The sequence below is a fragment of the Apteryx rowi genome, unplaced genomic scaffold (assembly GCF_003343035.1).
Source record: "Apteryx rowi isolate R43461 unplaced genomic scaffold, aptRow1 scaffold_304, whole genome shotgun sequence".
NCBI lineage: Eukaryota > Metazoa > Chordata > Aves > Apterygiformes > Apterygidae > Apteryx > Apteryx rowi.
In genome coordinates this window covers 27,394-49,165 of record NW_020449464.1, presented here as the reverse complement: position 1 = coordinate 49,165, position 21,772 = coordinate 27,394, and the positions used below count along the sequence as shown (strand labels likewise).

The 21,772-nt window shown below is 36.7% G+C and overlaps 1 protein-coding gene across 1 annotated transcript; it reads right to left on the bottom strand.

The window, feature by feature from the left end:
- Positions 1–535: 535 nt before the first annotated feature.
- LMAN1 (lectin, mannose binding 1) lies at positions 536–21,135 on the bottom strand. The gene is made up of 13 exons (XM_026070117.1): positions 21,129–21,135; positions 20,744–20,952; positions 20,547–20,654; positions 17,753–17,814; positions 16,948–17,047; positions 15,314–15,437; positions 14,474–14,532; positions 13,703–13,835; positions 12,323–12,516; positions 12,146–12,216; positions 6,281–6,434; positions 5,215–5,336; positions 536–3,487 (listed from the first exon to the last, which is right to left on the bottom strand). The coding sequence occupies exons 1-13, from the start codon at positions 21,133–21,135 to the stop codon at positions 3,451–3,453; spliced, it is 1,380 nt and encodes a 459-aa protein (XP_025925902.1). The 3' UTR covers positions 536–3,450.
- Positions 21,136–21,772: the final 637 nt, after the last annotated feature.

Genomic DNA, 21,772 nt, shown 5'->3' with positions numbered 1-21,772 from the left:
GATGAGGGCTGTTTGGGGAATCTGGAGAAAGAGCTACAGACATGTAGGCAATACTCAGCTAAAAAAAAAAAAAAAAAGGTACTTTGTATAGTCAAAGCAGTCAAGAAGCAATTCAATTTGCAATTGAGACTTAGAAGTTCACATTTTACTTTAAACATGGCCTTGAATGTCCCATACTCAAGGCAAGTCTGATACTCTTTTAACACAAAGCTTTTGAGTGAATCCGTTACTCTTTGGCTAGAGCTACTCTTCTAAACTCCAGTTCTCCTGCATAAAGGGAATGCAAGCCCTTCACACAGAATGAACCGACGCTGGATTCAGTGTAGCTTTTTAGCCAAGGGTAGTCATCTGTCTCATAACACAGGTGGAGTCTCGGTCTCTGAACACCTTTAACTCTCCAGTATCAGGCAGGACTGAACCCACATCTCAAAAGCTTTCAAACTCTCTGAACAACAACAAAGGGTAAAGAATGCTTGAAATACAACGTAAGAGCACAAGGACTTCATTGACATGTATCAAATCAAAAGAAAAGAAGTTTACCGAAAATATGTATCTTTATTCAAATAATGTTATCTTTGAACTCCAACTGTCAAGTTACATTAGTCAGAAACAAACATATGGAAATGTCAGCTGTTTGAAGTTCTAAACACAGTAGACAGTCCTGGTTGTTACAGTAATTGATGCATTGATACAAGTCAAATTTTCCTCAAACAGGAAACCAGGAATTTACAAACATGATTGTGGATTTTGCTTAAAAGATTCAGGTGTGACAATTTACTTAATAGACTCTGACCCGTACAAAGGGATTCTCTTGTCACTGCCAAATAATATTTGCTACTTATCATCCACAGTTCAATACTGCTAGACTTGTTCTCCATATTGTCAAAGTGGATTCCAAGTTGTCTTCTAGTCCTGAAATTTTACTTGACAAAATGAAACACGCTGACAAAATGAAAGTGTTGAAAGAAGTTTCTAGTAGCCATAACTGGAGGCTATTCTGACTGACAAATAGTCTTAAAGTCTGAATTTGTTGCAACCACTTCAAGAACAGATAGGACAAAGTTTGGGCTAGATAATTAGGAGTTTTCATTTGCTCCAGCGAATGGTGAAAGGCAATTATGGAAGTTCCAAGGAGAGATGAATGTGACCTAAACCAGGCATGAAGCAAAGTATCACTTTTCAGTTGTTACGCTTTAGACCTTCTGCTCCCTAATGCAAAAGTTTCCCAGTTACACACGGGAGACAGATCTGACCTATTAGTAGCATAAACACAGTAGCTCAGTGCCATACTGAAAATGAAACTGTAGGTGCAAGTTTGTCCCTAGACACCACCCCCAGCCTTCTCTTCTTCCTAACACAAGACACAACAGCTTGGTCTGCTTCAGCTTTTTAAAACCAAGTTATAGTTGGAAAAATTCACAGTAAAGAGAAACACATCCTTTCTCCAACTTGTACTTAAGAGCTGTTCCTCATTATGCCAGCTACACAGACCTGCTTTTCAGAATACAGTCGCCAGCCTTTCCATATAGGAGGTCCTGCAAAGCCTGCTCTGGGAGAGGGAGTTCTGTTTAGGTGTCGCACCGATGTAGGAAAGCTAGGGATTGAAAGGAACAACACTGTACATTTTCAGGGCAATTTAAGACAAGATACTAAGTTTAGTGAACAGAGTCAGGGTTGCAATAGCTTAGATTCAAGGCACCTGTAAATATTTGCTGGTGTGAGAAGAACTGAATGAATAAATTCCCATATGTTATTGTGGTTCTCTGAAGAGTTCTTTTATTGGCTTACCCTAATTATTCAGCAAGATTAGCTTGAGGCAGTAGTTTCTCCAATTAGTACAGCAAACAAAATCTTCTAAAATTCAGAAATGAATTTATTAAGCTATACCACTTACAGTGTACTACATACTGTAGCTATATAGATAGGTGTGTAGGTAGTATCATTTTATCGGTATAGCACAGACACCCACTTTCTGAACATTCTGTAATTTAAGTAACAAAATGTATTGCATAGATTTATCATTTCTCCGAATTATCAGGCACAATACTAAAGTGTTCTTCATTACAGTGAATTTGGCAACATGTATTGCACTCCAAAGGAGAAGTCGTATGTTAGATTCTAGACAGTTTTTGCAGGTTTTCAGATAAAGAGACTTGTAATTAAAGTGAAATATTCCAATGCGTTTGTGCATTTTATAGAATTTAAAAATTCTATCCCAACTCTACACACAAGCATCTCAAGAACAAAGTTACCACAGATATGTAAACAAGGCAAAATGAATCCCTTTCACATTCCCAATTTAGGCTACTTTGTTTCTTTCCTGAAGCAAATTTCACATGATAAGTAGTATCAAAAACAAGTGTTCAGTCTTATGCCCTTGATATTAAACCAGGAATTGATGCATAATACTGGCTCTGCAACAGCTCCTGGATTAACAAGCATGTCTGAAGCAACAGCTTGTGAAGAAATGGGTATCACTCAACATTTGTAGTTTAGAATACTTGCTGCTTCAAGATTTTAAATCAAAGCATCCATATTTGATTCAAGAAAGACACAAGACAGCTTTATAAAAATAAAGCTCATTCCCAGACTAAATATGCCCTTAACAAAATCAGATTTGAAGAGGTGTAAACTAATGTTATCTTTGCTGAAAAGTTTCTACAAATCTCTAAACAAAATTAAAGACAGACTTGAAACTACAAAAAAGAAATCAATCCCACAATATACGCAAAGAGACTACTTCAGTGTTTTCTCTCACTGCCTAAAAAGAAAACCCAAAACAGGGAGATAAACCTTTGTTTGCTTATTCTGCATTGTTTGCTTTCTATACCAGATACCAATAGTCAGACTGTTAAAAGCCTGTCTTTGTGTCCATGTATTAAAAAGTGTTTGTAAATCTACATTTCATGAAGTTAGAATTTACTAAATCATTCTAAAACCATTAAATCCAAATGACAAAGAAATGAAACATTTGTAATAACATTTTTCCCCCAAAATAGAGAAGTGTGGTTCATTAAAAAAAAAAAAAAAAAGAAAAGAAAAGAAAGATATGTCAGGATACTTAGGGGTAGGCTTTCTGCACGCATCATCAGTTTGCAATCTTTATTATCGACAACCACCAAATCTTTGTGTTTCAATTCCCTCTTCTTGAATTTTAACAAACCCAGAGGAATACCATGTTTATCTTCCAGTATTTATCAGAAACTTAGCTGAAAACATAGACCTAGATAAGGTTCACAGCCTTCCCCTACCTAGTATTTGCTCCACTGCTCCCCAGTCTGTTTTTAACTTTAGTATTAATGGTTTAAACAATAACTCATTTTGTTTAACAAAATGCAATAATTTACAATATTGAAGTATATCAAACACTAAAATTTCCCTCATTTACAGAATTGTATGATTTTCTGTGCATACATACTGCTGATATGTACACACAAAAGGAACAAGTCATCAAAAGAACTTTTTGGCTGCTGCTTCTTGTTGACTCCTGAAAGAAAAAGCAGAAGAGAATTCATGAAGTACTTAAAGTAGAAAACTAGCTGACTGGTTTAAGTAAAGAAATATTTTTTTTATTTTGAGATAAAAGATTCTGCTCCTCTTCCCCAGAGATTTAGGGAAACCAAATATAAATCACGTCACAAAAATACTGTATTGTATTCTCCATTCACAAAAGCATTGGAAGCATGACTACAGTTTCAACTTTGCATCAGACGCATGGAAACAAAACATGCTGGATAGATGCCAGAAACTGAAAGAGCATACAATTTTTTTCTTGTTTTCTAAAGCTCCTCAGCATCTGATTTGCCTAAAGATCATGACAGAAAGGAAACATATGCAACTAAGCAGCCAAAGAAATTGCCTGGAAATGGGATTTCCTTTTCTCTTTGACAAAGAATGTATTCATTTTCTTAACTGATACAAATACCATGGCTCAACCATACAAAAACGATATAATCACACGGGCACCAGAAAGAACTGAAGGGGACCAGATCCTCATTTATCTTGGAAGCCATCTTTCCAGTTGACCAATACATAGAAAATGCACTCTCTCGCCTTGCAGAGAAGCAGAGACACAGTAACAGTCAATGCTATCAGCAACTGTCCTCTTAAGTTAACACTACTCATCTTTCCACAAAGGCAACAGTGTTTTCTTTGCAGAGGACTGTAAGCCTTACTGCCTTCTGCAGCTGCTTTGGTCCCTACTCCTTATTCTGTTGGAGGTCAGGGGGAAGGAAGACCACCAAACAAATGGATGCTTATCCTCAAGAGTTCCCCACCACCACGGTTTTAATTTGAACATAATGATATTACAGTGAGGAGGAAGAGAATAAAGCCAACATTCAACCCAATTAGGTTTTGTTTAAAACCCCCAGACACTAGCAACAAACCTTCACCCCTCTCCTACACTCCTCGCACACCTGACATTAAGAAACTTCATACATTTTCCTCAATATTCCATTAACATACCTCCATGGGGTTTGAACCTACACTGCAGCTGAGAACCATAGGATATGTATCACATGAAAAGTTCACTGACGAATTTGCATTTGTGTTGTCAGATGGGATAAATAGTTTGTAACTACATACAGCAAAAAGAACTCAAATCCCAGATTACATCAGATTTTGTTAACCTGTTAATAAACTTCAGCAATCCAGCAGAGGACCACAAGGATGGTAAGGGACTAAAGCACATGCCTCAAGAGGAGAGGATGAGGGATCTGGGGTTGTTCAGCTTGGACAAGAAAAGGCTTTTGCACCCTCCTGCCCCCCTCCAAACTAACAGCAGCTTTCCAAAACCCACAAGGAGGTTATTGAGGAGACAGAGACAGGCTTTTTAGAGATGCATGTTATGAGAATGAGAGACAACAGTCAAAGCAAAACAGTGTATATCCAGTGAAACAGATTCCCACTGGATATACAGGAAAATTAAAAAAAAAAAAATCCATTATGATAATTAAACATTGCAAGAGGGGTCTGGAGAGGTGGTGGATTCTCCATCTTTGGAGGTTTTCAAACCTGACTAATGTAAGCCTTAAGCAACTTGGTCCGAATTCAGTGTTGACCCTGCTTTGAGCAGAAGGTTGGAATATAGACCACCCAAGGTCTCTTCCAATTTGAATGACTGTTTTAAAGAACATTAACATAATCATAGCATTTCAACGCAGAACTTCCAAAATAATTTCTCCCATTGTCTTCAAAGAAAAACATACTTACCTATACATAATATAGCCAATGAATAACACTGTTTGTACTGCTACAAATATGAAGAAGTGCATTGTAGATAAACACGATGGAAACGGTGGCAAGTCTGGACACTTTGATTTCTCATTAGATGGCTAGAAAAACAAGAGAAACATTATTTGAGAAAAGAGCAAACAAGATAGATGTCATCAAAAGATTTCTATTTAAGAAACAAAAAAGATCTTTGCAACGTGATCTAGAATTAGAACACAAGCAAAAAATGCAGAGGGAAAAATGACAACTACTTTGTGAGAAAGTCATGATATAACTCCCCGCCTCGCTTCCCCCTTCACCTTTATATTTCTCAGATAAACTGACTGATGTTAATCCAGGGGTTATAGGAGAAAGAATAAATCTTAAAATTATAAATTACTAAATTATTATTAATGGTAAATTATCCCAGAAATTAAAAAGCTTGTATGTGATCACCATAAACAATTTCAGTCTAACTGCTAATTACACTAGGCTAAAGGGCTACTGAACGTGTGAACATCTATCTTTCATACTCAAGACACCCTCAGCAGAGGCTGGGTTCCCCCCGATTAAAGCTCTCCCTTCTGTGCAGATGCTTAGAGAGTCTCCTCTGTAAAGGTTTTTCAGTGTCTAATATAAGTTAACTTATGCTGCAGCTTTTCATTCATTAAGCAGGTTTGTATTCCCCAACTACTCATTTATTTTTACAAAATGCATAGGAATTTAAATTATAATAGAAAACCCTACATTTCTGCAACTTTTGATAACAACTGGCCAACAGGTTCAAGAACTGCTAGGTAGCAGGACAAGCACAAAAGAGCACCTAGAAAGCCTAACTGCTTGACCTCGTTTCCACAGGATATTAGACTAAAAAATCATGCTCTTTGTGCAAAACTTCTCATCAAGATAGATTGTGATGTTAGGTCAAGGCAGAACAGTTTTAGTGAAGCAGCTTAATGAAGGATTAATAGCTCAGTAAACTGCAAGCTGCCTCATCTCAGCCTTTACTAACGGCCAAATAAAGAAGTACTACAGTCACACTTCACCCTAACAGCACATAAATTACCATATTTCGTTGTACTAAATGTTCAATGTCCCTCTTTACTACATGAAGGTGTTCTTTGATGTCATTGAAGTGCTGAGTTGTTTCATAGACTCCTGCAGCAGAGCCAGGATGTTGAGCTCCACTGACCAACCTCAGCATGTCAGCCACAGAACTTCTGAAACAGGACAACAAGACATCTTTCAGCACAGAACGGTTTTTCATAAACAGCATTTATTCTGGACACATTTTAGCCCATTAGAATTCATCTGAAGCACGTAGTTCTCCCAAAAGGTAGGACACATTTCTTATCTTCCAAGAACACCTATGAAGAAACGCTTCCTTAACCAACTAAGGTATTTTTTTAAATTTAATTCCACACAGAGTTCAATTTGTACAGGGCACTATATCCCAAAGTCATGCTGAAAGCAATATCTGGCAAATATTCTGTTACTAGACCACTGCTTTGCCTGACTGTTTGAGGAAGTCTAAAACAAGTGGTCTGAATCTGAGGCTATGGCCAAGGCTTTAGGATAAACACAGTATAATGAAATCTTTCAAGAAAACTAAAAGCTGTTCAAAAAAAAAAGAAATCAGTCATGTAAGAAATGAAGAGGAGGCTTTAGGGATAAGAAAAGATTTAGATACATCCTTGTGTCATGATTGCCATTTATCTGAGAAACTCATTTCCCTTTTGCATTGTCATAATACTTAATACTGTCTTCACATGTATTCATTTTGCTGCTACAACAAATCAAATTAAATCCATAAAAAGTTGAGGCTCCATAACTAATTTTGCTTGAGCTAAAATAATCAATGGGGGAAAACATTTAATCTCTAATCAATATGTTTACATAATTTTTTGCTCCTATGATGACTCTTTTTAGCTGCAAAGAGGATTACACTACAGCTAAAATACTTATCATGTGAATGTTAATCTCTTTGTTATTAACGGAATAAACAATCAAAATGTATGTCTTTGGATTTCTTTTTAATTTACTTAAAATTTTACGTTTTGTTCAGATGAGAGCTTACTTTGATACCTTCAAGGTAAAGGCCTTGCTGATCAGCAATTTAACTTTCACTTAAACAAAGGTAACCTGGCTTGAACACAACTTTTTGGGTCACCGGAACAGCAATACATAATCATATTTATAAGAGTGTTACATAAAATTATATTATTGAATTTTTAACTGGCTCATATTCATTGTGAAAACTGCAAGTTAAACATCAAAACTTAAATGCTAACAAATAATCTTCATAAAGGTGCATCCATCTTTAAGCTTTGCATCAGCTGCTCTTCATGCCATTAAATTTCAACTCAATTTCATTTAGAAAAAAAAAACAGGAAAAAAGAAAAACAACAAACTATGACGGTCCTATATATATTAAAAGACACTGTGTCAGCTCTCTAGAAGTAGGGACTGCAAGGCATAGATATGCTGTTAGATTAGTTTCACTGCAGCTGTCTCTCCATTGTGACAACTATGCAGCCTGTTCAAATTACCTGAAGCAGCTTCATACTAAATCAGAGCTACACACTGAATTGACCTACACTTTACAATTCTACCAGGTTGCAGATATACCACTTCAGTAAACTTATTAAGTACAGTCCCTGCTAAATGTTGGATTAACGATAAACTTTTCTTCAACCTGAAGATTACTAATTTTTCTCATGGAAATCGCACACAGACAAACAAATCAATTTAACATACTACACTTCCACTATTCTGCGTATTTCCTACATAACAAAGAAAGCTCTCCTCACTTTCAGAACAAAAAGATCCAGGAACTCACCTTTTCCTCTCATATTTATGAAAGCTCAATCCCATTCCCAGCACATACTACTTTCCACAGTTACGTTTCCAGTAATTACAGATAATGTACTGCACTGTAGGCCAGGCAGTTAGCCATGAATTTCTGCAAAACTTTCAGTATTTAGCTCATTAAGTTTGTTTTTAATGTTGCAGAATTACCAAAAAAACACTTGTCTGCTTCTGCAGGCCACTGCAAACCAAACTTGTCAAAGCAGCTCTCCTACCTTCTCTCATTCGACAGTTCTGGTTTTGGATCAGTAGCATTTATACATGCAAAATGAATGCAAAAAAACCCAAACAACTATGCTGAATTAAATTAGCATATACTTCATCCAGGAATTTTATTTTTATTTTCATTGTATAGATTATTTGAAGTCAATTACTTAATATTTACCTGTACTTTGAGTTAGGGTTGTAATAACCTGTTTTAGAAGAAAGTTTTCACTCTAAGAGGTTTGGGGGTTGTTTGTTTGTTTGTTTTTTTTGGGGGGGGGGGTTAAATAACCCATGCAATCTGTATCCAGCCACCATCAGGACCACTGTCTAATAAAACACTGATAGCAATTATGTCCATCCACATCCATGACGTTGTTTATTTTCCCCACAATCTTCAGCACTAGAGCACAATCATAGGACTCTGATTTTGTACTTCCCCCTCCTTCTAATACCACCTCCTATGCAACAAAGCAAAATCTGCACACCCACCTTCCCCCAGACTGATCCACTTTTGTTGTTAAGAGCAAAATAACTTCCCTAAATAGACATGGTCTATATCAATTTTAATTTGTTACTTTTACATAAACAATATCATGCAGTTAGTTTCTACTGTATAAACGTGCGAGATTCCTCTGTAATCAGATGATTAAGAAATCCACAAATCTTGACAGGAAAATTACTTAGTAAGTCCTTTTCCTCCGGGATGCCCAACAGGGCAACAGCGGGCTGTTCGTTTCTATCTATAAATAAAATGTTTCTTTAATCTAAGAAAAATATTAAGATGATGTTACGCAAACTCATACCTAATAAGTACTCGCTAAAAGGGCAGACTGCCAATGTTAACAAGAAAATCTAATTTGCTTGCTAGGTATAAAGATTTGTCAAGAATATTAACATAAGAGCTTTCCTGGAAGAACAAGTGCAAAAAACGGAAGCACTCTAATCTTCATTCTACAAAAACCTGACCTACTTAAAGGAATCACAAGAAGCTGCCTTTGAACTAATACTGGGGAAAAAAACAAAACATAATTGCTTATACACTACAACATGAAGTTACAGGAATTTTTTTCTCCTTTTTCTTAAACCAAAGATAATGAATGTTTGAACTACTGTAAATAAAGGGTTAAAGCAATTTAAAGAAATTTCAGCTAAAAAGAACAACTGTAAAACATTCCCGATGCAGTATACAAACCTTCCTTTCAAACACAGGAATTTTCTGAGGTTCATACATTTTACCAGTACACAGCCTACAAGGTTAAGATCTGTGCATCAAGTGGTAACTTAGTTTGAAAACGTGCAACATATCTCTGAAACAATCATTTTGAAATAACTGCATCTTAAAAATCAAAACTATTAAGCGCTTAGACACTTACAAGTGTCCCTACGGATAGAGAAGTTTCCTGTGAGTTAACTGGCAAAAAAAAGTCCTCTGACAAAGGAATATGACGGTCTTAATCTAGTACAATTAGATTCCAACAAGTTACATAAGACTGTCACACAACTGAATCCATCTAGGCAAGGAACCAGGTCTGTAACTGTCAATCTCCTTTAATGTGATTACCTGCAGCAAAAAATATTGATGTATCAGTTGATAGACACAGTCTTCGCAAATAAATTTAGACCATAAAATATTCACTCTTAGAACAACAAAAATTATTCCTAAATAGTAAAATGAGAGCATGCAGCACTTATGTAAAGGACAGGTACTCCCATCACAGTACAATTTTAAAACATTTTACTGTTTTTAATCTACCCTACAAGAAATCAGGACAATATTAGTAAAAGAGCCTACACAATACAATGGCACATGGAAAGAAAGAAAGAAAAAAAAAAGGCAGCTTGCCTTCACTAGACAATGTAAACGAAAGTAATTTAATATTAGAGTGCTCTTTTCTGTATAATATTTTTATTGTGCAAGTGCCATAAGACAATTTCTCTTATGATCTAACAAACCAAGGAATTTTTAGTCATAGTCAAGTTTTTCAGTACATCCAAGGATGGAGACTCCACAGCCTCTGGGCAACCTACTCCAGGGTTCAACCGCTCCCACAATAAAAAAGTTTTCTTATGGCTAAGCGGAAGTTTCTATATTTCGATTTGTGCCCATTGCCTATCATTCTGTCACTGGACATCACTGACAAGAGTCTGGCTCAGTCTCCTTCACCCTCTCCCCGCCTTCACATAGTTATACCCATTGCTGAGATCCCCCCTGCACCTCCTCCTCTCCGGGCTGAACAAACCCAGCTCCCTCAGCCCATGACAAATGCTCCCATCCCTTAAGCATCTTTGTGGCCCTTCGCTGGACTCACTCCAGCATGTCCATGGCTTTCTTGTATTGGGAGCCCAGTATTGGGCACAAAATGCTGTTGGCCTTCTTTACCGCAAGAGAACATTGCTGACCCACGTCCAACCTGCTGCCCACCAGGACCCCCACGTCCTTTCCTGCAAAGCTGCTCTCCAGCTAGTCGGCTCCCAACCTGTACTGGTTCAAGGGGTTATTCCTCCCTAGGTGCAGAACTTTGCACTTGCTGAACTTCATGAGGTTCCTCTGCGCCCATTTCTCCAGCCTGTCAAGGTCACCCCTATGAATGGCAACACAGTCGTCTGGTGCACCAACCTCTCTGCCCAGTTTTGTATAGTCTGTTAACTTGCTGAGGGTACACTTGATCCCACCATCTAGGTCACTAAGGAAGATGCTAAACCGTATTGGCTCCTGGGGGACATCACTAGTGACTGGCCTCCAACTGGATTTTCTGCTGATGATTACAACCCTTTGAGCCTGGCAGTTCAGTCAGGTTTTTCTAATGATTTCAACCTTTCTTTTTTTTTTTTTTTTCCAGATCTGGCCCTTGTTTCCAAATGCCTTTAACAGACAACGTTCTCTTAAGGCCTATCCCTACTCCTGCTGGTGAACTGTGGGGCAGGTTTTTTGTTGTTATTTTAATTACACACACAGTTTGATGGACAATGGAAATAAGACCTCTGCAACGCTTGTGCAGATCTGGGAATTTTAAGAGACTTGGCTATTAACACAGAACAACCACAAATAGTTTCTGTGGTATACAAATCAATAACAGTGACAGACCACCATGGAACATAATAAATGTATGTGCTTTAGGCAGCTGTAGCAAAAATAGGAAAAAAAACAAAGCCAAAAACCAGTTTATTTATGTGTCTAGATGGAGGAAAGAAGAGAACTTTCTCCTTAAAAAAGGATACTTAAGTACACACACATATATATAAGTGCATCAGTAAATCTCAAACAACTCTATTACCTGTGCAGACATTTTTATTTGGGCAGAACTACTTCTCAGAATTACCTACAGGCCTTAAGAAGTTTGTGTGGCCTTATTTACAATAAATAACTTCATAGGAGTGTTTTTGTGTTATCATTATATCAAAAGAATAGATAGGGTATATGGACAAGATACTCCAATACAGTATTTTTATTTATTTATTTAAAGTTTACTGGCTACAAGTTGACAGCATTTATGTTCACATTGTTAACAATGCTCCAAAATCAGAGGAGAAATTTTCCATGAGGTAGCATGTTATTACACCAGCAGTTCTACAAAAACTGACTGTCCCTAGAGACTCTGTACCTACTTGTTGAGGGTGGATCGCATGATAAATGAGGCAAATTGTATACATGCACACACATATACACGCACACACACACTTTTTTTTTTTTTTTAAATACCAAACTTGAATGTATGCAGACAGTCGCCACTAAGGAACTGACACACAGACATTTCAAGTTTGTCAAAACTCTCCTAGTGAAATACTAAATGGGATTAAAAAGGTAGAAAATAATGCAAGATGCAAAATAAGGCCTTAATATTCAGAAAGTGTTTACCTCATTTCATTCACTTGTCTAAGGACCTCTTCTTGAGTCTTCACAACTGTATCAATCTCTTGCTGAGAAATCTGGGTGGGGGGAAGTAGTAAAGATCAACATATCTTGGGAAAGGCAATTGATAATGCTTTTGAAATTAGGTTGAGCTCTCAACCATGGTATATTTTTGGAATTCACCTGTCCTTGATGATCTGGAACACCAGCTCCTCTTTTGGCGATCTCATCTGTCACTGCAGAGACATATCTCCTCTGCTCATCCAGAATCATATCCAATTGTCTATTAAGCTGTTTGATTTCAAGATGAATCCGATTCTGTCCTTCAAAGATTTGCCTCAGTTCACGATCACTCACAGTTTCAAAAAAACCATCCGCTGATAAGAAAAAAAAAAGAACAGGTAATTCTTTATTTTATTTTTTTTATATATATATATATATATATACACACACACACACACACACACATATTATATATATATACACACACACATATTATAAATGCATTCCTCATATGTTGCATTTTGTGATTTTTCTTGTATCTTAAGGTTTCCACACAGATATACTTTTTCCAGGAAGTTAATGTACTACTTCTGCAGTGGCTGTTTATCACCACTGTCAAGGCTAAGGATACCAAAATGGGATTAGAGCAACTTAACGGACAAAACCACACACATTCAAACCCAGACTCCACGTTACAGAGTTCCTATTCTAATATTCAGATAACAGGCAACATAAAATGAGGTGAGATGCTGTTATTATTAGGAGACAGCTATCTTTGCATAAGCTAATATCCTATTAACATCAAGTGTCTCTCAGAATAGATCTGTAGGTATTAAGTGACAGAAACTTTTTAAAAAGTAGCCTGAGACAAAGAGCTGACTTTGTACATTTTGAGTGAGTTCTTTCCCAGCTTCAACAACATGAGAAAGAAAAGCCCAAAAGACTTTGTGGCAAAAAGACAATTACTTATTAACAAAGCAAGGCTGGACAATATCTCAGCAGGACAGTATTTCCAACACAGATGAAGTTAGAATGGTGTAGAACCTCTAAAGCGAGACAAGAAACAATGCAGGAAAGAACAGTCATAACTTACCACTTTAACTACAAAAACTAATTCTGACAACCTGAAATTTCAGGTCTAGATGCCTAAAGTATGCTCCTTATAAGTGTGCATTTAAATATGGCTAATTCAATCCACAAAAATAAGAAACAGCAGACCAATAAGATTAGCTTTCAAATACATCTTCAAATAACCAAAAAAGCCACGCTCCCTTAATCACCACTTTACAAAGGGCTACATAACCTCTCCCTCCCACTGTCCCGTACAGATCCCTCATCATTCTCATTAAGTTTTTTTCATTTGTTTTCAATTTGTTTCATGACAAAGGAGCACTGTATTTCAGAAAGCACTTTGCAAAAGACCAAAGATTTTTAAATAAGGTAAATGACATCAACAGGATCTTAGCAAGATCAGCATTTCACAGTATCAGGCCCTAGTTTGGAGTACCCTGGAAAACATAGGTTTTCCTTGACAACTGAAAAACTGCTCAAACAACTTGCCTGGCTGTCCTTGCACATCAGGATGTTCCTTTTGAAATTCCTCTTTCTTTTTATCCAATTCTTGCTGAAAATGTTCAAACTCTTCTTGATACTTCTCTTTATCTTTTTGAGGAATTTCTGCATCTGGTGTAGGCTTTAAGAAGTTATCAAAAGGAAAAAGAGATTTTTATTACTATCAGTCATTAAAGCTCTCAAAGACTCCTATATGACTCATTCTCCAGCAAGACTGTCTAGATTTCAGATTCAAAGAGAAATATCACATTAGTGGAGCACACTGATATTAAGCTGAATTGAGGAATCAGAAGTTTCCATGGAGACCCATAGCTTTTTCCTGATGCATCACTTTCTGTGATCATAAAGAAATGAAGTTTTACAAGGATAGTTGCTGTTTAGCAGTACATAATTGTTCTAGAGGAATAGGAAGCTGAAAGCAAAACAGATTAATTGTCCAAAATATACTTTATAAAAGTATACTTTTAGTTTGTTTTCTTTGCATATTTTGTTTTAATTTAAACAGGATTTGTTTTCTTGGTTCAGTGTTGTTTCAAGAATTCTAATCTTGAAAATATAAAACTAAAATACTACTGAAACACTACAGTATTAGTCTATTTTTTCCAGAATAGATGACAGCACAACTACATGCAAAGAAAAAAAAAAAAACAAAAAACAGTGAGGCTAAGTATGATTTCAGAAGAAATGCCATAATATGGTGCTACATATAAAAAAAATACACAGTAACATATTTTACTGATTACACGTAAAGATACTTACTACTTCCTTGCCAGGTTCAGTCAGCTGGAAGGTCAGGAAAGACAGGACATCATGGTCATCTGTATTAACACACACAACACATTGAATAACTTGTTAATTCATACTGCTGCAAGTTAAAAATATTACTTTTATTCATTCCCTTCAAATTCCCAAGTCAAGCCTGTACTTGCAAAGGATCTTCAGCCAATAGCATCTTCCCAAAGTCCTCTCAAAAGTTTAGGCAGTAGGGAACGAGACTGCACAACGTCTCTGTCCAGACAAACAAAGTATTTTTGCCCTGGCCAGGAAAAGGCCTGAGCATATCAGTATTCTGGGAATGGGTAAGGTTAGTTACTCCATTGTGGACCAAAATCAGTATAATGGATCAACACTAGCAGTAAAAAAGCTCTTTTGCAAGCTTCGCAAATCTCAACACAGTTTGGCCCAATTCTGAACATTTTCCCCCACCTAGAAAATTGATCTCCACAGTTAGTTCTGCCCCAAAGCTCTTAAGTGATTTAAATTAGTTTAAGGCTCACATGCAAAACATAACACATGTAACAGCATCACAATGATGGCTCTGCAGTTTGGACAGTAGTTTGTCAGGTAGTAGAAAGAAGTCAGTAATTCATTTTATCTATGCCAAACATTTACTGTCAGGGTGGCCCAGGTTTTTGCTCTTAAGCCAGTAACATTATTCCACATCAAACGTCTTACCACTGACAACAAGGTTCACTGAAATTTTAAACATCAGTTGCTAAACAGTATTTTACTAAAAACTTTAGATGTATGCATCTCCTCATTTGTTTTGTAGCTAACCTAATGCAGCACCCAAACAAATTCAGTGAGGAGCTATGTTACCTGCAAGTCCCCCTGTGGCTGCAGATATTCCAAAATATCCTTGTGATGGTAACACCATATCTTCCACTTTTGCACAAAATTCATAGTCATCTTTATCTGGAGTAAAGCCATTGTTAATTAACACCTGGAAAGAAAAATGCATATAATTTTTACTGCATAAATCCATTTGTGTTAATTGCTTTGTCCACTTACAGCAATGGCCAAAAATACAACTTATTGGGCAGCCTAGCAGTCAATACTAGAAACCAAGAATTATTTATTTTCAGAAATGCACTTTTAAAAAATAAAATACATAAGCTTGCCTTAAAAAGAAGAAAAGAAAAAAGGCCTATTTCAAAGTTTAACATGAACAAAACTCAACATTTTCTATTCTTCACTTAAGAGCACATACTGTATAAAATTCAGAGATGTATACAAAGGAATTCTTTTCAGTTATAAGCAGCAGCAAAACAAATTCATGTGTGGAAAACTGATCTAATACTATCAACTCTGGTTCAAGAAATCCCTGACTCGCAGATCACTGAAGGCCAGCCTGTCAGGGATGCATTTGTATAGGATACTGGCCAACAGATATTTGGTCTAATCTAGTAGAGTCACTTCTTACTTTGACTCTAAGCTTAGACAGATTCTCTCTTCCTCCACAGATGCATCACAGAACTGCTAAGGTTACCAGCACCGTTTGGGTCACAAGTTCCTAGATAAAGCATCAAGGACAAGGCATATNAAAAAAAAAAAAAAGAACCTGAGTCTCAAATTTTATTTTCATTCACAAGTAACAAACAGCCTAGACCATTACAACATAGTACAAGGTCCATCTTCTCTTAGAAGCCCTCATGTTTACTTTTAGAGAAACTTTTACTACAAAATGTCAGATGTGTGTTTTAATTGGCTAATACCTATGAATAGCATGTTTTCAGCAGATATCAGAAGCCAGAAAAGAAACATTTCATTTTCTAGCTGTCTCAATCCAGCACCACGTATTTTTCTGTCCTTTTCTGGACAGCATTCACAACAATCTGAACAGTTTTTAAGAAGTCTTGGGCACTCCCCTACACCAGTGGTTTTCCATGTTTTCCAGTGTTCAAAGCCCTGGTATTTCTTGGAGGTGGGAAGCCTCAAACAGCAAATTTAAATCTACTGCCAATAAGTTTTGCTTTCTTAGTCACATTTCAGAAGCCTCTTACAATCAGCTGACAAAGCCTCAGCAACTCTCAGACCAGCATGAAAAATACTGTTCTAGTTCAGGGGCTGCTCAACCACTTGGAAGCTTAGGAACAGATGCTGGCTTTAGGACACCTCTCTAAGGCAGTCAACAGCAACAGAAGGGTCTAAGGATATATGGGTACACTAGCAGGACTGACCTGTAAGTAACATCAAAAGATCAAAAAAATCAAAAGATCAGCAATACCTGCCAAAACAGCTCAGGAAACTACAGATGCACTAGTATAGCTAAAAGAATTTGTCCAGTATTTGAATATACCGCATTTTGCTCCAACTTCTGCTGCTAAGCTCAACATTTTCAAAAATACTGCAATTAACATATGGGGTTATTTGGGGTTTTGAAAGAGTTACAACAATCGCACACTTAAAAAGTTGAGAGACATGAGTTATTATGTTATTTCAAGAGTACTTACAGTCAATGTTTTTTGGTAATATGTAATCTTTGCTCGGACAGGATAGGGCTTGTTACGAAAGTCCCTCTGACAGGATGCCAGTGCTTGTGTGGAACCATCACTATGAGAGACGACAACTTGCATAAACCTACATCTTATGACTTATCAGCTAAGACAAAAAGCATCAAGGTATCAGTAAGAAGCACAATGCTAACTTTTCAAAATGCAAAAGCTATCCCACAAGTGCACTGAGCTTTTCTACAGGTCTGGGATCAAAAGTAGTAAGCTAGAAACAACTCTTCGCAGAGAGTCCAAAGAGATGTTAATTGTGCTGTTCTCAATAAATCATCAGGAGCCAAAATTAAACAAATGTATTTCACTAACAAGGAATCAGATTTCAGCCAGTCATTCTCAGTAGTCATTAGCAGCGTGTGGATACCAATAAGCAACGAGAAGGCCAAAAATCTGTACCTCCATTTATCCAAGTTAACACATACCATTTAAATATCCATCAGTTGCTCATTTCTGTGCTGCTGCTACCAAGACAGCGCTTTAATTAAAATAAAACCTCAAATTTAAAGAATGCAGATGAACAACAACAACATTTTATATAAAAGAAACCTTTACAATTTTTCCTTGAAGAAGAAAATCTATGCTTTCAGAATGCAGTTTCTCATCAGTACATACTAAATACTGATATTCCTATGCATGGAGCATATCACCTAATTTTATTATTATTTGTGTGAAGAACACCTAGAGTTTCCCATAACATTTCACCATCCAAATCAAATATCCACCATCAAGCTAACATTGAAAAGAAACTTACTTCTGATGGTCATACAGAAGTTTTCCATTGTTGCCTACAACAATCACGCCAGGATTGTTTTTCTATTAAAAAAGAAAAAAAAGAAGTGAAATGATATGCAAAATCACTGATAGCCTTTCTGTCATTACAGCATATAAAGACATTGGGCTACAGAAACACTACAGGTGTTTTATTCCTATATAGTCTTGATGCACAGAAAGTAAAAGGACTGAAATAGCTCTGTGTCAGGCTGTGTGTTTTGCAAGAGATGGCTACATTCTTTGTACAGTTAAGGGCGAAAAACAAATTAAGTTCACAGATATACTACTAATTACCATCACTTGACAAATACATAAATATTAAAACCATAATTAGAAGAAATTCATATCCAGTGAAGACCTAGATCTTAAAATTAATGGAGGAGTTAGTACATCTGACTTTGATTACACGTCACTGGGAGAAACAGATGAACAGACAGTGTGTTGGCACTCTGCTGTCCTCGCCACAGTCATTACAAAACCCTGAGGAACTAAACAAGCTCTGCTGAATATATCCCAGGTTGTTTAAGTTGCTAGAAGGTGAGAACAAGCTAAAATGATAATGAGAGAATAGATTCACATCTGGTTGCCTCCAAGCATTTAGGCAACAAACCCCAGATTCTACAGGAACACAGGTTTCAGAAGTAATGTTCCCTCCCCCTTCAAAACTTAAAGTCATCGTCTCCCAGAGAAATATATTGTTCCACTGGAGAGATGGCAAACTCTTAAGAAAAGAAACAAGACTCACTTCAAGAATTCAAGAAACAACGTCATTCTGAATTCACAGTGTTTGGGGTGCGGGGTAAACTTTTTTTCTTTAATGCTCTGAGAAACACGACAACCAAACCATGTACCTTCATCATATAGATTTTGACAACATGAGAGAACAGTACTCTGATATACAGATATACACCAGCGTTACTACTTCTCAGACATGGACTTCAGAGTTAGCTTCAATATCAGTACTACCTGCTCAGTGCCACGGTAATACTTTAAATGTCACCTTCTTACTGTTTCTTTCAGTTTAACAATAGCAATATTGAATTAAATTAGAGCATATCTGCATATTTTGCACCAGGTGTATACAAACAGTTCAATTTCAAATCATTAATCTCTCTCAGAGCATAGTAGACAGCTACTAACAAGAAGTATTCAATACTGATTGTCAATGGGAAGCCCAGTTTCAGTTGTGGATCATGTCTGGAAGGAAGATTTGAACAGTGAAAACATATACAAGATCTTGAAAGCAACTACAGAATTCAAAGCAGAGAACGAGTTCTCAAATTTTTTGCCTCCAGAAGATCACAGAAAGGATATGTGCTATAAATCCTTGAGAGATTTAGTGTGGTTCTTGCAACTTCAGCTGTTCAGAACTATGAAAAATATTAAGACTTTTTTTTTTTTTAAATAAAAACTGTCACCAGAGAAATAAATACAGAGAAATAATGAATTCAACTCTAGTACAATATACAGCTTTGGAAGGAGGGGAAAAAAAAGCTTTGTAGTTTTTAAACCAACATCATAACAGGGTGCTTTAAGTTGGTGGTACTGCATGAAGTCCACTTCTGGATGCTGTGTATTAGGCTGAGGACCAGTTAGAGCCTCAGACATCTTCCACTGAATATACTGAAAACAGTAGCAAGAAGAATTTCTCCATACTAGGACTGAAGAAAGTAACAAGCGGTCATTTAAATATTGGAGCTTGTAAGACTTTTTAATACATGTCAGAACTAATACAGGCATGAGATAGACTTTTGTTTTGCCTAGAAGTGACACATCATCACTTTCAAAAAAAAGCGTTTCACACCACACTGACTAAACTTGCCATGAGAGGAGTCCCAGTGCTATCAAAGCTTTGGCAAACAGCGCTGTCCACATGCAACTTTTAATAGACCATCTTCAGCCAGGGTCCATATTCATGCCACAAGTCGGGGAGATAAGTTTTTGTAAGTTGAGCAGTGTTCCAATTCTATGCCTTGCCTTTAAGGGCAGAAACAAAAGTCCCCTTCAGTTTTTAAACTTTTACATAGGAAGTTTGCTGTATATTGAAAACAAACTGTAAAAAGAAAACTTGTACACCTACAAAAATACAGCTGAAACATCCAAAAGCAAGTCAAAGAAGTACAGAAAAAGCAAAACAGACCAACTACATATCATTAAAGTTACCCAGGATCATTTTGGATGGTTGGAAAATTAAAAATCCAAAGTGGGTAACTACCACCAAGTTACTGAATTTAAGATTCAGGAGGAAAAAAAAAAAAAAAAACAGCAACTTTCATCCCATCTGCTACAAAATTTTTGTTGCAGAACTGCTGAAGACAGATTTGTTCCAAGAAAAAGAGCATCCCTGAAGACACAGAAATGTGTATTTCCACAGTGACATATATTGATGCAATATGCCTCTTCCAAAGCATAAGCCTTCAGATCTAACAACATTTCAGACTGTGCATGGACATTCCAAATTTCAGCTTGTACACATGTCAAAGCTATTTCCCCTTCAAACCTAACAGATGAACCAATATACAGTGGAGATTCATTTATGTGCTAGGCTTTAACTTTCAAACTTGAACCAATTAAAAAAAAAAAAAGTCTGCATGAAAAAGAAGTCTAGTTCACATTCTGCAAGATGACATATTTTAACTTATCTCTAAGTGAAAGAGGGGAAAAAAGGTTTAAAAAAAAAAAAGACATCGTATTTTTCCACAAAGCTGCAAGTACAAAAAACAGGCAAGAAATTCATTTACAATCTTTGCAAGAAGAGTTTGCTTCCAACTAACCTTTCCATCATTGTCAAAAGAATCAAAGAAAATTCCAACACCATTCCATTTATCAGCTGCCCCAAAAACAGGACCTTCCAAGCCTTGTTCTTCTGTAAACCAGATTGCCTATTTATAGAAAACAAGTAAGAGTCATAAGTTAAGATTCACTTTTTTATAGTGTGCTTATTTTTTAAGCTATATCAAATTCTTAATACCAGTCCATCAGCTCCAATGCGGCCTCTTCCCGTAACTCGAAACGTCACTTCAATTTCCCAGTATTCAAATATTGATTTGTTCTTTGTCCATACTGATCCTCTTTGGCTTTTCAAAGATGTTGTTATACGAATCTGATCTGCACTTGGTATGGCATCTAGAAAGGAGAGAAACCAACACTGAATATTCAAGATAACATGTATGGTGATTGCTCAACTAGTCAACTAATTAACCCTCTAAATTCACAAAATCTCCTGGTGTCCTCAGCTAGAGAACTGTTTTCAAAATAACTTTATAATAGAGAATTCAAAGAGTTGAGAATTAAAAAAAAAGCATATCTTATTTTTAACAACTTAATTACTACTGTTTTACAGAGGACTTATTCACCTGCCATATGGGACTAAAACGTACAACTTAAATAGAACATTGGTCTTGCTGTTAAAGTACCATACTTAGTGAAAAACAAAAAACAAACAAACAAAAAAAAAAGTTCAGTTTCCTGCCATAAGTGTCCCACATGATTTTTGCAGAAATCACCGATTTTTCCTCTTGCTTTTTAAAACAGATGCAATGCTCTAGTTCCCAGTTTAGCAGGTCAAAAGAATAACGGGGCATAAGTTTTGATACATTCATTCACTTGTATTAAATAACATTTATTTGGGGGATCATCTGATGGGGTGGGGGGGGGGGAAGGACAGCTAATCTATGGACAGTTCTTGCCTGTCACTTGTAGCTTAATGTCAAAAAATTTTCAGAGCCCAAACTTCCTATCTATGCCCATGAGCTAACCAAACTAAATTAAATTCTGTCAAAAAATTAAAACAGAGCAGAAATTACTGCAGAGAAGCTATAACAAAGCTTTGTGTCCAGAATCAATATATTTTGCAAGGAAGAGGTGGAGAAGAGCTCCCTGGCGTTTAGGCGACGTCGCCTCTGGGAGCACAACCAGGTCCTTAAGCCGCACCGCAAACAACACCAAGGTGCCTAAACCACGTTCAGTAAAGCCGTACCCGCCGAGGCCGGATTTCAGG